General features: G+C 42.8%; 1 protein-coding gene across 1 annotated transcript; it reads right to left on the reverse strand.

The window, feature by feature from the left end:
• Positions 1–10,890: 10,890 nt before the first annotated feature.
• On the reverse strand, positions 10,891–14,234 carry GMNC (geminin coiled-coil domain containing). The gene is made up of 5 exons (XM_069727115.1): positions 14,181–14,234; positions 13,509–13,683; positions 13,302–13,384; positions 13,045–13,161; positions 10,891–12,613 (listed from the first exon to the last, which is right to left on the reverse strand). Exons 1-5 carry the CDS (start codon positions 14,181–14,183, stop codon positions 12,005–12,007), a joined length of 987 nt encoding a protein of 328 aa, XP_069583216.1. The 5' UTR covers positions 14,184–14,234; the 3' UTR covers positions 10,891–12,004.
• Between the last annotated feature and the right edge of the window lie 1,933 nt (positions 14,235–16,167).

The following is a 16,167-nucleotide window of genomic DNA, read 5'->3' on the forward strand; positions in this document are numbered from 1 at the left end:
ACTGTGCCCGTCGCTGATTGGTCAAGGCAACCTTTATGACATCATCATCGCCATGGTAACCATTATAACATCTACGTCGATACTGTGCCCATCGCTGATTGGTCGAGGCGAATTCGCGGCAGACTGTGCCCGTCGCTGATTGGTCGAGGCAACCTTTGAGACATCATCGTCACCATGCTGTGCCTGTCGCTGATTGGTCGAGGCAACCTTTATGACATCATCGTCACCATGCTGTGCCCGTCGCTGATTGGTCGAGGCCTGGCGGCCTCGACCAATCAGAGACGCGGGATTTCCAGGACAGACAGACAGACAGAAAAACCCTTAGACAATTATATATATAGGTTAACTTGCATGTCTGTTTTATAATGCTGTACAGAGTTGAAAGGGACAGTGCAGAGTTAGAAATAATAGTTAGGAATTGGAAGCACAGTTTAGTAGAAGTAAGGGCAGGGAGAATTATAGTGCAGTATTATTACTGTGTGTGTGGTGATGATATGGAAAAAGGAGACAGATAAGGCTACTTTCACACTCGCGTCGGGCCGACGTACCAATGCATGCTGTGAAGTAAAATCAAAACGGGGGCAGCGGATGCAGTTTTACAATGCATCCACTGCCCCATTGTAAGGTCTGGGGAGGAGGGTGCGGAGTTCCGGCCGCGCATGCGTGGTCGGAAAAAGCGGACCCGACGGACAAAAAGACATTGCAAGCAACTCTTTTGTCCCAATGGACTGCAAAAACACGTTGCATCTGTCGCACGACGGATGCTACGTGTGGCAATCCGTCGCAATGCGTCACTAATGAAAGTCTATGGAGAAAAAACGCATCCGGCAGGCAACTTTGCAGGATGCATTTCTTTCTTCAAAACGATGCATTGTGACGTGCGTCGAATGACGCTAGTGTGAAAGTAGCCTAAGCCAAGGGGCTGAAGAGAATTAAGTACATACAGGACCCCAAGAAGGAGCAGCAGGCGGGTGGTCACTTTACAGTTCAGTGGTCATTTTGGGATTATCCAGGGCCTACGGCCGGGACTAGGCAGAATTATGGATGCCTCTTACTTCTTCCAAGGGAAGCCGGATGGAAGATCGACTTAAGTTAGTGGGCCTAAGGGCACGGGAGCTGCACGGGTGGAAGAAATGTCTTCAGGACTAGGAATATCAGCAAGTACAGGGAAAGATCAGGAACTGTAAAAGAAAATGGACTGTGCTATATTTACATTGGAACATTGATTTGTTGGCAATGAATCCGAAGTCTGGAATTTTTTTTGTGGATGCTGGAACGGGAACCAGGGTAAAAGGACCGAAGGAGATCCCATAGATTAAAGTGAGTGTTCTGTTCCTCATGCAACACACACCGCAGACAGAACATTACAATGTCTTTCCGGGGTACCAGGGTGCGGGACTACCACCCTGGCCACCTCATAAAACTGGCATAGTTGGCAGGATTTAGAGTCCTCGCATTTGAAAAGCAGAGGAATCCTTGGAATGACAAAAATGGCGGTCGTTAGAGACGCTAAAATGGCGGATGGTGGCGCAGAGACTGGTGGTAGCTCCGCTCATCGTGGGCATCCTAAGCTGAAAGTGGCACGAAAATCTACATGGCAGAGACAATAGCCTAAATCCAGGCCACATCCCCCTGTGAGCTGTGCCCGCCTACGGTGGGCACAGTGAAAGAAGAAGAAGCCCAGACCCCTGCAGCAGATTCCTGAGAATCGGAAGGAGTCTGAAGCTGAAGGAATGGAGCAGCCGGAAGCGGCTCCATCCACAAATGGGCAGGCTCTGGAGGATGAAGACATTATGTCAGAGAGCATGGCGCCATTACAGAGTGAGCAGCCTTCCCACATGAAGAGGCGCAGCATGCCGTTTAGAGGAGGCATTGGACGGCACAACTGGGAGCAGTCCTTGTTACAGCCGAAATTGGACACCCGGGCCAGGCTTGTGAATTATGGGAGCAGATGAAGTGGATTCCGGGAAGGATGATTTTCTGTTTCCGGAAGACTGGTTCCCATTTAACAGGTCGGTGAGGAAAGATGTCGGGAGCCGAGAAATGGAGTCCTGAGACGCAGCTGCAGGAGGGAATGGCCAGGAATTCAGAAATGAGTGATCGAGGAGTAGTTGCGACCGTGGCTCCTAATTCTCGCTGCCGAAGTGGAGGACCATCCCGGGTGGATGCACCTCAAAATAGTGAGTTCGGCACCCACCCTGATCCCTGCCCTAGCACCCATTCCCACCTCTGCCCCACCCCACATCAGCTATTCAGGTGGACCCTGGGCTCCCATTGTGGAAGAAGCTTGGTGGGTAATAGAGGTAGTAGAATTTAAGAAATGGCTAGATGCTGTATTCGAGAGGAGCTGCAGCACCCTGGAGGAGGAACAATGTCAGGCCAGATGATGCGCGGCCTAATTAAATACTTTAATCATAATCAAGAATATGGATTTATCCAAGAAGCTTGAACCGGTGATAAAGTATATGTCAACGCTGGGTCAATCACATATGAAGGTCCATTACAGGAGTGGGGCAGGGTATCTTTCATAAAAGAAGAGGGACCTTATGCCGTCGCAGTCACGATGGTGTCCAGCATTGAGGAGAAACAGGCATGGGTATGCCGTGCAGCCACCTGCAACGATCGCAGCTCCTGTGGCAAGCCAGCAGGCAGGACGTCTCCCCATTCAGAGGGCAGTGACACCCCCAAATGCCAATGAGACCGCAGCCGGGTCACAGGAACATGTGGCTCCCAGATCGCAAGGTCAACCATCTTCTAGAAGTAGGAGTAAGAGAAGAAGCGTAGAGTCATCCTCCAGCAGATCCTCAGGCCATAACCTCATTATTGTGCAAGGCCAGAACGCAGCCCAATACGCTAGTCGCAAGGACAGTGTGGAATAGAGGCGACCCCTTTAAATTTACACATTGTGCTAGTTGCACCTGAAAATATGTGAGAGACTGTTCTGCATCTCTTAAAGGGGAAGGAACTTCAAATGCGCCGGAAGGATAACGATGCAGGCCAGTGTGGTCAAAGCTGGGTTAAGAAAAAAAAAAGCATTATATTCCCCCCCCCCCCAAGTTCTTTTTGCGCATGTTTGCGCATTCCCTGCTGGATTACCCTTTTAACCATGAGCTGTTTTTGCCTTAACTTGAACTTTCCCCTGGGAGTATAAGAGCAGTGCACTTTTTTTTTTAAAGGGGCCGTACTCTGTAAAAGGAGGGAGGGGGAAGCCTTAACAGGAGGATCTGAGGAGTGAACTGGGTAGGGACTATATGGACTATGAGTGCTCCTGGACTGTTAGAGCTGTGATGAGTTGGCCACTGGGCCATTAAGTTTAAAAGGACTGGCTAACGGGCCTGGTGTATCTTAAAGTGAACCAGATGTGTGTCCGGGTACCAGGAGCCAGGGGATTGGGGTCAGTCGGACCCATGTTTAAGGAAAAATGAACTTGGACACTCTGTGTTGGTGTTCCTAGGAAAAGGGACCGAGGTCATGTGGACCTGTGTTGGCGAAGGAACTCAGACACACTGTGTCATGGGTCAAGGGTCAAATTGACCTGTAGGACTAAACGGATAACCCAAACGTTGTGCCAGGTTAAAAGAGACTGTGCCCATGTGTCTGGGCAAATGTGTAATGCTGGCCAAAGGACTCAGTTAGTAAAGAAAGTATTGATTTTTGGAGTATTAGGGCTCCTACTCACTTGCGCGAAACTCGGAAGTGTCTCGCATGGCAATAACCGGCACAGAGGAGCTGAGCAGGCAACTGCATGTATTCCTATGCGGCCGCACACTCCGATCTGAGTGCCGGCAGCAGCGCCAGGTATTAACATGAGAGACTCATCCGAGTCTCGCGCAAGTGAGTAGGAGCCCTTAAAGGTAGAAAATGTTAATGTTTAAAGGTAATTTTATATGTTTTCATTATTCTGCATTTTACCAGTATTATGTGTTCAGGGATGATCATGTTTTAGAAGGGATACATGTAAGAGTGTGCCAGAGTCAGTTTGCACGTCTCCCTTCCCCTTCTCCTTTAAGACAAATGCACTATTATATGATTGTTAACTTGCATGTCTGTTTTATAATGCTGTACAGTGTTGAAAGGGACAGCATAGGGTTAGAAATAGTAGTTAGGAATGGGAAGCACAGTTTAGTAGAAGGGGAAGGGGCACCATAGTGCAGTAATATTAGGAGAAGTTATGCTCACATGCTAGAATTGGACGTAGTGCACTTGAGTGTAGGAACTTCCAGATAAAGATCAGTGTGTGTGTGTGTGTGGTGATGATATGAAAAGAGGAGACAGATAAGCCAAGGCACTGGAGAGAATTAAGGACATATGGGACCCCAAGAAGAAGCATCTTGCGGGCAGTCACTTTACAGTTCAGTGGTCATTCTGGGATTATCCAGGGCCTACGGCCCGGACTAGGCAAAATTATGGATGCCTCTTCTTCGAAGGGAAGCCGGACGGAAGGTAGACTGAAGCTAGTGGACCTAAGGGCAACACACACCACAGACAGAACATTATAATGTCTTTCCGGGGTGCCAGGGTGCGGGAACACATCCGCCCCTTGCCATGACTACACCCTGGCCACCTCACACTGTCATCTCAGCTGAATTTCCCATTCAAAGGGGAAGTCATTTGTCCAAGTGCTCCTGTGTCCTTTATGAAAAAGCTGCTGGCTGACACTCTGGGAGATAAATGCAATATGCTGTCTGAATGCCCAATCGATATCTTTCTTGACCTTCAGTTGGCTGGAGCCCCCAAATACATTAGATTGTTGGGCCAAACCTGACAATGTTAGCAAGGCCTTAAGAATAGGTCATTAATATCATACATGGTGGCTATAAAAAGTCTACACACACCCCTAAAAATGGCAAGTATTTTTCATGTAAAAAAAATCATACCAAGAAGAAATATTTCACAACTTTTTTCACGCTTCCATGTCCAAAGTGATTCTGATTAACATCATATAAAGTTTAATTGTCTGTTCTAATACGATTTTCTTGACATTTCCTTAGTTGCATTTTACAACAAAAAATATGGTTCAAAAACATTTTAAAACAGCAAAGGGATTAAAAAACAAGATTATTATTGGTCAGTGAGGCTGCTTATAGGCAAACAGCAACATTAGAGGAGCTGCAGGGATTTCTGGAAAGTACTGAATATGATAGCTAGGCTATCACAATAGTGACAATAGTCTCACGTAGTCTTCATATGTCTGACTTTTATATTAGTGTGGCAAGACAAGTGCCTTTTCTTACAAAGAAAACAAGCCTAGCTGTATTTTGCCAAAACTTATATCAAGTATTCCAAAAGCATGTGTCAAAAAGTGTTATGGTCTGATGAATCCAAGGTTGAACTTTTTGGCCATAAATCCTAAAAGTATATTTGGCACAAAGCCAACATAAATACATTCTTCCCATAATAAAAAAGGACCAGTAAACAACTGTGGATTTGCTTGAATATAACCGATCAATGGTTGTTTAATGCCCATGGTGAGCTAATGTAAATGATCCATTAATACACTGTACAATTTTAAAGAACTCTGTCTTTGTCTCTTGTAAGCAACAGAACAACCTCATTAGCATATAAATCAGGCTCACCTTGAGACAATTGGTCTTGTGAAAACACAACCCTTAAGGCTACTTTCACACTAGCGTCGTTTGGCCTCCTTCGCAATGCGTCGTTTTGGAGAAAAAACGCATCCTGCAAAGTTGCCCGCAGGATGCGTTTTTTCTCCATAGACTTTCATTAGTGACGCATTGCGACGGATTGCCACACGTTGCATCCGTCGTGCGACGGATGCGTCATGTTTTTGCAGTCCTTCGGGTCAAAAAAACGTTACATGCAACATTTTTTTGTCCGTCGGTTCCGCTTTTTCCGACCGCGCATGTGCGGCCGGAACTCCGCCCCCTCCTCCCCAGACCTTACAATGGCGCAGCGGATGCGTTGAAAAACTGCATACGCTGCCCCCTTTGTGATTTTAGTTCACAGTATGCGTCGGTACGTCGGCCCAACGCACTGCGATGGGTCCGTACTGACGCTAGTGTGAAAGTAGCCTAAGTTGTCTATTTCTAAGAGACAATTATCATATCAACAATGACACATATTCATAATAATAATAATTGTTCAATTGCAGAGACAGAGTCCAGTGGCTTGACCGTTTTAGCTTATATATACATTGCTTTTATCAATACCTTTCATAACTACTGTATGTATTATATGTTTCTTTTCTCTGTTTAAGGCTAGGGTCACATTGCGTTAGGGCAGTCCGTTTAGCGCATAGCGCTACGGACTGCTCTAACGCAATGTCCCAAAAGGGATCGCGTTAGCCGATCCCGCTAGCGCAGATCCCCGATCTGCCTAGCGAGGAACGGACCGCGAACGCTGCAAGCAGCGTTCGCAGTCCGTCACTCAAATGATGTCACATCGCTAGCGCACACCCAATGTGGGCGTGCGCTAGCGATGCGTTCGCCATTACAGGCTATGGCGGCGTTAACGGACTACGTTACACCGCGTTATGCCGCGGTGTAACGTAGTCCGTTAAACGCGGTCACATAACGCAATGTGACCCTAGCCTTAGATATGTATCTTTTACGTGTAAAGGTATTACGATTTTTTTTCATTACCAATTAAATAAAAATGTTCGACATGTTTTTTTTATTTGTTTCTGATTGTATTTTCAGATCATATGACATATACAGTGGGGCAAAAAAGTATTTAGTCAGTCAGCAATAGTGCAAGTTCCACCACTTAAAAAGATGAGAGGCGTCTGTAATTTACATCATAGGTAGACCGCAACTATGGGAGACAAACTGAGAAAAAAAATACAGAAAATCACATTGTCTGTTTTTTTTAACATTTTTTTTGCATATTATGGTGGAAAATAAGTATTTGGTCAGAAACAAACAATCCAGATTTCTGGCTCTCACAGACCTGTAACTTCTTCTTTAAGAGTCTCCTCTTTCCTCCACTCATTACCTGTAGTAATGGCACCTGTTTAAACTTGTTATCAGTATAAAAAGACACCTGTGCACACCCTCAAACAGTCTGACTCCAAACTCCACTATGGTGAAGACCAAAGAGCTGTCAAAGGACACCAGAAACAAAATTGTAGCCCTGCACCAGGCTGGGAAGACTGAATCTGCAATAGCCAACCAGCTTGGAGTGAAGAAATCAACAGTGGGAGCAATAATTAGAAAATGGATGACATACAAGACAACTGATAATCTCCCTCGATCTGGGGCTCCACGCAAAATCCCACCCCGTGGGGTCAGAATGATCACAAGAACGGTGAGCAAAAATCCCAGAACCACGCGGGGGGACCTAGTGAATGAACTGCAGAGAGCTGGGACCAATGTAACAAGGCCTACCATAGGTAACATAGTACGCCACCATGGACTCAGATCCTGCAGTGCCAGACGTGTCCCACTGCTTAAGCCAGTACATGTCCAGGCCCGTCTGAAGCTTGCTAGAGAGCATTTGGATGATCCAGAGGAGTTTTGGGAGAATGTCCTATGGTCTGATGAAACCAAACTGGAACTGTTTGGTAGAAACACAACTTGTCGTGTTTGGAGGAAAAAGAATACTGAGTTGCATCCATCAAACACCATACCTACTGCAAAGAATGGTGGTGGAAACATCATGCTTTGGGGCTGTTTCTCTGCAAAGGGGCCAGGACAACTGATCCGGGTACATGAAAGAATGAATGGGGCCATGTATCGTGAGATTTTGAGTGCAAACCTCCTTCCATCAGCAAGGGCATTGAAGATGAAACGTGGCTGGGTCTTTCAACATGACAATGATCCAAAGCACACCGCCAGGGCAACGAAGGAGTGGCTTCGTAAGAAGCATTTCAAGGTCCTGGAGTGGCCTAGCCAGTCTCCAGATCTCAACCCTATAGAAAACCTTTGGAGTTAGTTGAAAGTCCGTGTTGCCAAGCGAAAAGCCAAAAACATCACTGCTCTAGAGGAGATCTGCATGGAGGAATGGGCCAACATACCAACAACAGTGTGTGGCAACTTTGTGAAGACTTACAGAAAACGTTTGACCTCTGTCATTGCCAACAAAGGATATATTACAAAGTATTGAGATGATATTTTGTTTCTGACCAAATACTTATTTTCCACCATAATATGCAAATAAAATGTTAAAAAAACAGACAATGTGATTTTCTGGATTTTTTTTTCTCAGTTTGTCTCCCATAGTTGAGGTCTAACTATGATGTAAATTACAGACGCCTCTCATCTTTTTAAGTGGTGGAACTTGCACTATTGCTGACTGACTAAATACTTTTTTGCCCCACTGTATATTTGTACTCCTTTGGTAATGGGGAAAAATGTGACCTAGAAATTAAATGTTCAGAACTTATTATATGTCACAGAGAAATATCATATGTTTTCCATGATGGTTCACTGGCTTAGAGACCCCCTACTGATAGCTAAAATGAAGCTGCTGAAGAGTTCATTAGAGCACATAGCAGCTTCGAATCCTGTTGGCTTCTCTCAGCCATTCTTGCAGGAGATAAAGGTGGCCAACAGACTGTATTATAAGTCTACCTGCTGTCTGTAACTGGAAAGAGGTCAACAGGAGTCAAAGCCGCTCTGTGCGCTAACGACCACGTTAGCAGCGTCATCCAATTTAACAGTGGGAACCTGTCACAGCCCAAACCCTGTGAAATTGAACTATCTGTGACATTACAGAAGTTTTACGTATTAGTTGGTTTGTATGTTTACATGCCGATTTATTGTAAATTGGGCATGCAGAAATCGACATGTTTGCCACCAACTAATACAATTGATATATAATAAATTTTCAGTTATGAATATGAATTAAGCTTTTAGTAAAATATTATGTGCTAATCCTCTACATACAGTATATTTTTTTATGTAAATACTCTCAATGAAAATTGGACAATGTAGGGTTACAAAACATTTAGTAATACAATGAAATTTTGCTTATTTTGTATGTCTTATTATTGCAATATGCTTTCTATAAGAAAGCAAAAATAATTATTTTGGCTCAAGTTGGGCATTAGGTATCCAGACAGGTGGCATTTCCAATCTGTTAAAACATCTGTTGAAAGCGTCTGGTGCTGACTTTTAGGGAACAGTTCAGCTGGGACTCAGTTCCCCTTAGATCCATTGGGCCCCAAGGGAAGTCAGTGTCCTGAATACCTGGGAGCATTGGGTGCTTTATTTGTGCTATCAGATTAGTATCTTGTCTAAATAAATTGACCACATCATGTTATAGGCACGTGGCCGAGTACAGATGAAGCTTTCACATAAGACGAAACCATTTATAAACTGTAGTTGTAGCACCCAGATTGTTCTCGTGGCTTTGGCTCAGAAAACTACTTTAATTTGGCAAATCTTAGATGGATATTACTAGTTTTAATCTATGGAGGTCATTGGTTTTCAGCTCTAATTAAGAAACCACTGCAAAATGTTCAGTTTGTCTGATTTTTCTCTTTATAAGTATATTTTTAAGTAAAATGTAAATTATTCTTTTATTCTATAAACTTCTGACAACACGTCTCTGAATTTCCAAGCAATAAAGTTTGTATTTTTTTCTGAAAAGGAGAAATGGTCAAAATAAAAAAAAAAACAGTGTTTTCTTACCTCAAATAATCCAGAGAAAACAAGTTCATAATCATTTAGAAACAACAATACTAATGTTTTAACTCAGGAAGAGTTCAGAAATCAATATTTTGTGGAATAACCATCATTTTTAATCACAGCTTTCATGCTTCTCGTCATGTTTTCCACCAGTCTTTCACACTGCTTCTGGTGCAAAAATGTAAGCAGTTCTTCTTTGTTTGATGGCTTGTAACTATCCATCATCCTCTTGATTACATTCCAGAGGTTTTCAATGGGGTTCAGGTCTGGAGATTGGGCTGCCCATGACAGGGTTTTGATGTGGTGGTCTCTTAATTTTTGCCAGAGCTGTATAAGCTATAACCATTATGTAGAGTTTGTTGCTACAGGGTGAATATATAGCAGATTTTTGGTTGTGGATTTTCATGCAGAAAATCTGTACATTACAGTAGAGGCAGTTGTCTATGTATAGCTGATGTAGGAACGTACCCTGAATGACATATAGACTACAAGAGAAACCATTATGAAACACTGATAGCTGTCAGCTGGTATGTTATTTTTGATTTATAGTCTTGAGGTAGGCTGTAACCATAGCTGTAAAATCGCACTACAATGTGAAAATTGAAATTAAACTAAATAATTATCCCCAAATTAGCAAAGTAGTAACATGGCATAACTTGTTGATTACTGGAGGTCCAATTGCTGGGAAACTCAGTAATTGTGAGAATGGGGTTTAGCAGCCCAGTCTTGAATGTCAGAGAAAGCAGAGTACTGTATGGCTATTTCCAACAGTCCCTTAGACCAGGGGTCCCCAACTCCAGTCCTCAAGGCCCACCAACAGGTCATGTTTTCAGGATTTCCTTTGCATTGCACAGGTGATGCAATTATTACCTGGGCAAGACTAAGGAAATCCTGAAAACATGACATGTTGGTGGGCCTTGAGGACTGGAGTTGGGGACCCCTGCCTTAGACAATGAATGGAGCGGAAGTCGAGCATGCAAGACAGGGATACAGAGACCCTTTCTTGGGTTCTAGAATAACAATCTCAAGATCGCTAGTGGTCCTTCTGTTTGACCCCCAACAATCAGAAAGTTTTTCCATAGCTTCTGGAATAATCTTTAAAGCTGACAAGCCTGTACCAGAACATTATGTTCCCAGACTACAGTGCAAACATGACCTAGACTTTTCTAAACGGTTTAAGAAGGAAACGTCCTCTGCACCCAGCACACCTAAATTTAGGCAAACGTAAATGTAAACACCTGTCACCTATATTGTAGTTGTTTTTATGATTATAATATTAATAATAATAATAAATCAGTATCCGTAACAAAAATCATTTTATATTTTGGTTTAGGTACTAATTCTGATATCAGAAAATAAAATACACACCACACAAATGTAACATAGTAGAAATTAGACAGGCACAAAACTATGAAATATGATTCTCTGCAGTGACCATAAGACTTAGTGTTAGGTTACAGTCTTTTCAGATTAATGGATGACAGAACGCATCCAGCATAATATATAATGTCAGATAAGTCAATAGTATAGTGTATAAAGCTTTACTTTTATTAAGCAAGTTTTTTTTTTAACTCCACTTGTTTGTAGTGTGGAGGAAGAAATGATAGCATTTCCTACCGCGACATGTGTTAATGTGCACACTTTAGTTGTTTTATATCACATTTTCCCCTATAGATTATCAAATCTTTATTTTAGCAGTCATACACACACTTTCCAGCTTTTAATACTGCACAGGATAGGCAGAAACACCAGCTCTCTAGGATTATTTTTATGATTTATTCATATAGAATTAAACACAGGGAAATTTGACCATGATTGTCCTTATTAATGCAATGAGCAGTAAATAAATAGTCTTGGTAAAAAAAAAAAAGTCCATTCTTGTTAAGGGGCAGCTCATCCTGTTAATCGTGGAACAAGAAAACAAAAGACCTGTTCGGCACTCATGATGTACATCTCTGATGACCAGCCTGGCAGTGTGTGAGGGTCTTACATTGGCATAATGGGAGTGGGAGGTCAGTGTCTGTTGTTATCAAGTCAATGTTATTCTTCTAGGTCATATTGATAGAACCATGAAAAAAGGGCAGTGATCACATATAGGCAGCAAAACAAACAGGTGCAAACCAAGAACTAAGTCAGTAGAACTGCACTGGCATTAATTGCACTTAGAACCCAACAGAAATAAACTGTTAGCAAATACTATTTTTTCATGGAAAAAATAAAATACATATATACATTTGCATGTAAACAAACAAAGCCCCCCCCCATAGTAGTATACTAGAACCCAGTCCAAAGGTTTTTAGACTGACTACCAGGATTGTGTCAAGCTTTAGTCCTGAGGAGGTTTTCCTAAGTTCTTATGAGCGATTCAAGTGCAAAACTGTTCTGTAAACATCCAGGACCAGACATCCAGTGGACTAACCAGACTGCGTCGGCACCCATGTAAACCTCCATCCTCCTTCAGTGTCCCTCCGGACAAACGCTTGGCCATTAGAGAAGCTGTGGGTCTTCACATTACAATGAGGGTTCAAGGATGTGGTGAAAGCAACGTCTGTTTTGTTTGGAGAGACCTCAGGAGTGTAGTAGATGGGAGATCCAAAGGGACTTACAGGTCCAAGAGATGTGGAGCTGGAGGTGGAAGTAGAGTAGTCTTCCATGCAAGGGGAGTCTTGGGTGCAGGAAGCTCCAGCTTGGCCATGTACCTGGGTCCTGAGCACTGTGCTGTATCCAGAAGATGGGGCACCCTCTGCATTGCTGTAGTTTGCCCCTGGCAGGCTGTTGATAAGTTCTGTAGATATGGCACTGTAGTTAACTGTAGCAGAGTCATCAATAGTGTTGACATCTTTCAGTCCAAGAGTTTGCAGCACCCATTTTTCTATGGCAGGGCTGGATTGTTGCTCGCAGGCAGTGAAGTCGCTAAAAAGATTTCTTTTGGCCTTCTTAGCTGAGGTTTCAGGAGGAGTGGGGCTGCTAGCTCTGCTCTTTCTCTTTAGAGAAGCTCCAAGACCACTTCTGGACAGCAGCTTCTGTGATATAAAAACATTGCAATCTTAGTATCAGACTCAGTAGCAATCATTTCATGTAATTTGCTGCCTAGCAGTGATTTTGTAAGGAGCTTGACATTCCAACACACTGACAATGCCCCATGGAGGAGTCTGGAGAGCTTCTACCTGGAGCCAAGCACCGCAGGGGATCCAGCTGAGGTGCAGGTGCAATTTGCACGTACAATGGAAAACATTTAAAAACAGATCACAGCCAGGACAAGACTCTGCTGTCAACAAAGGATCACCTCTGGCTGTACAACAATCAAATCAGCATACTAGAGACCTTTACCCCCATCCCACGTGGCCCGCATCTCAGGAGGTTCCTATCTACCCTCAGAAGTGGAGAGGTGGTCATCACTTCCAAGATGACTGATAATAAACAGCACTTGGACTAGAAGGATAGAATTACACACCTTGGTCTTTTCTTCCAAGCATTTCACAAAAGTGGAGTTCAGGTATTGCTTCAACTTGTTGTTCTCCTCGTGTAACCTTGCCAGTTCCTCTTCCCTTTGGACTAAAGTATCCTGGAGCTGAATGAGAGAACAGGTTAGATAGAAGATGCTGGTCTGCCTGTCCTTGCTGATCACCACTACCCCCTGCTGAGATCGCTGAAGCTTGCAGAGCTGCATCCACAATTAACCCCTAAAGTGCCTGCCACCCCAATGCTTACCTGTTTGTTTGTGAACATCTGATTAGACAGCTGATCCCCCCAGAGGTAATCGTCTTGAAGAGTGCACCCAAGATATGGCTGACCTGGAATGACAAATGAGATCCAGGATTTATCCAGGTTATTTAGAGGCAAAGTAAAAATTGAAAATAAAACACTGTTTAGACTAAAGCCACCTAGAGAAGAAGCATGAATATAGAGTGGACTTACCGTGGGATTGTGGACCTTGGTTGCTTGATCTGTTGTCCAGGAGACCAGAAGTCCAGAGAGAGACCCAAGTATCCTTGGAAACATCAACATTGGCTGCTGACGTTGAGGAGAAGTATGGGCAGTCATAGCCCTGACCCCCTGCAAAGTACTGGTCTTGGCACGCCAGAATGGTGTTCTGTGGAGAGAACACAGGAGCAGAGCTCTTAGATAGGGCACAATCAGACTTTTTACTGCAGCAAAGGCTAATTCTTCAGGGGAGGGAAAGCCAGCTACCCTGCTAGAAATGAAGGCTCAGCCCTGTGAATCAGCTGATAATACAGAAAGCACATGCCAAAACACCGATCAGTATAGTCAGCCCTGTCCTGGAGCTAGACACAGACAGGCACCAGGTGTAGCTCATCCAGAGCAGAGGATGTCACACACATATACAGCAATTACACACAAAGGAAAACCTAATCCCTGAGCCCTAATCTCATCTCACATTAGTGAGAAAGATAAGAGATTGTAGTGATCACAGCTCAGGTAAACCTCAGGTCCTGGGTAGGAAACAGCCAGAGAAAACTACTGATCAAAGAGGAGCAGCAGGAGAATGAGTGCAGGCAAGTGAGTGCAGGCAAGTGCTGGGGAAGCAGTGCACAGTCCAGGGGCAGGGAAGCCAGAGCCGGCACTTACCATCTTCTTGCTTCAATGACTATTTGCAGACACGTTTTCATTAAAGCCCCACTGAGCTTTAAATGGGAGTGAGGTAGGGTACAAAGAGGCAGTCCTCATCTGAGGAGCTCCAGGAACGCCCCTGGGATTTCCCAAAGCCACCAATCTGATCAGATGCCAATCTGTCAAATGTCTGACATCAGCAATCGTGTAGTACACAGATCAAAGCCATCCACTCCCACGCATGAATATGCACGGTGGACTCACTCCACGTTGGACCCCAGGTGACTTGTCCCTCATCAGTATCATTGTTCTGAATAAAGGGCTTTGTAACTGATAAACTCTCTGCACACTATGCACATTATGCTTATATGAGGGGTGGGGAGGGCTCTGTATGCTCATGTGTAGGTGGAACTCACACCTGTATAATGAGAAAGATACAAAGTCAATACAGGAATTAAACTAATATTCTAAAGATGCATAAATACAATACAAATAATCTAAAATAAGCATTAAAGAGTGCAGTCATAAAAACTTGGGGAAATGCTTGATTTGTGAGGCTGATATTTCTGGACTTATAATGTAGTAAGCCCAGCCATTCAACAAGCGGAGGAGAAGTGTGCCTGATCCTAATGATTACTGTCTATGGATCACTGAGCCTGTGTAATGTGGCATCCACAAAGTGTGATGAAGTAACCTGACCTGCCTTCTAGAACAACCTGTGGACAGTGCTGGCTAATGAGCGAAAAGACAAAATGACATATGGAGATCTTATTTTATTTCACCCAAGAGGACACTTTATTCTGTTAACCCATTAAAGAGGCTCAATGTCTCGTTAATAGGGCAAATTGCGTCCATTCTCTCATTACAAACATATTTTTACCATTTCAAGGGAGAAAGCAAAATTATGACCCCTGAGAAATGTGTCCTTATTGTTTCATCACAGCGACCACTTTGAAGGAAATCCATAGTAATATCTATCTATCTATCTATCTATCTATCTATCTATCTATCTATCTATCTATCTAATATCTATTTAGCTCATATCTATCTATCTATCTAATATCTATCTATCTATCTATCTATCTATCTATCTATCTATCTATCTATCTATCTATCTAATATCTATCTTTCTATCTCATATCTATCTTTCTATCTAATATCAATCTATCTAATATCTAAAACTAGTTATAGAAATGTATATTTCATTAGAAGTAACTATTGTAGATCGTATATCTATACACACATGAAACAATAGCTTAAGGTTAAAAGCACTTGGTGCTGATTGTTCTATTCATTAGCTCTCCACCTAATAACACTGGGGATTTCTGTGGTTTTGTTGTGTTAATGGTGTATACGTGCACAGAGCAGGCCATTGCTTCAATAAACTCACTATTAGTATCTCTACTCAGAAACACCAAAACTTCACAATGTAAAAAGCTGTCATTCTAAGGAATTATATGGTAAACTATTACACAGATCCACTTATTGCTAAAATGTTCCTTTCTGTGAGTTTTGTATTTGAACAATATACAATAATCAACTGCAGCTACAGGGAAAGATCCACCTATAAATCAGGACAAACCTGTGTCAGGGTTAAATCACACAGAAAGGCAAAAGGTATCTGTAAATCTCTATTATGTATCTTATATGCCTATCTACCTATCCGTCTATCTATCTATCTATCTATCTATCTATCTATCTATCTATCTATCTATCTATCTATCATCTATCTATCCATTGTCTATCTATCTATCTATCTATCTATCTATCTATCTATTATCTATCCATTATCTATCTATCTATCTATCTATCCATTGTCTATCTATCTATCTATCTATCTATCTATCTATCTATCTATCTATCCCATATCTATCTTTCTGTCTATCTAGCTATCCCATATCTATCTTTCTGTCTATCCATTTATCTCATATCAATTTATCTAAATAAAAAACATGGGTGCATCTATATATCTATCCATTATCTATCTATCTATCTGTCTATCTAT

This window comes from Ranitomeya imitator, chromosome 5 (assembly GCF_032444005.1).
Source record: "Ranitomeya imitator isolate aRanImi1 chromosome 5, aRanImi1.pri, whole genome shotgun sequence".
Taxonomy (NCBI): domain Eukaryota; kingdom Metazoa; phylum Chordata; class Amphibia; order Anura; family Dendrobatidae; genus Ranitomeya; species Ranitomeya imitator.

Bases quoted from the DNA above. Each gene is read 5' to 3' on its own strand.
- GMNC (XM_069727115.1), bottom strand. The intron at 13,385-13,508 runs GTAAGTCCACTC...TTGTCATTCCAG, and splicing joins CCAAGGTCCACAATCCCACG to GTCAGCCATATCTTGGGTGC. The intron at 12,614-13,044 runs GTGTGTAATTCT...TTTATATCACAG, and splicing joins GCTTGGAAGAAAAGACCAAG to AAGCTGCTGTCCAGAAGTGG.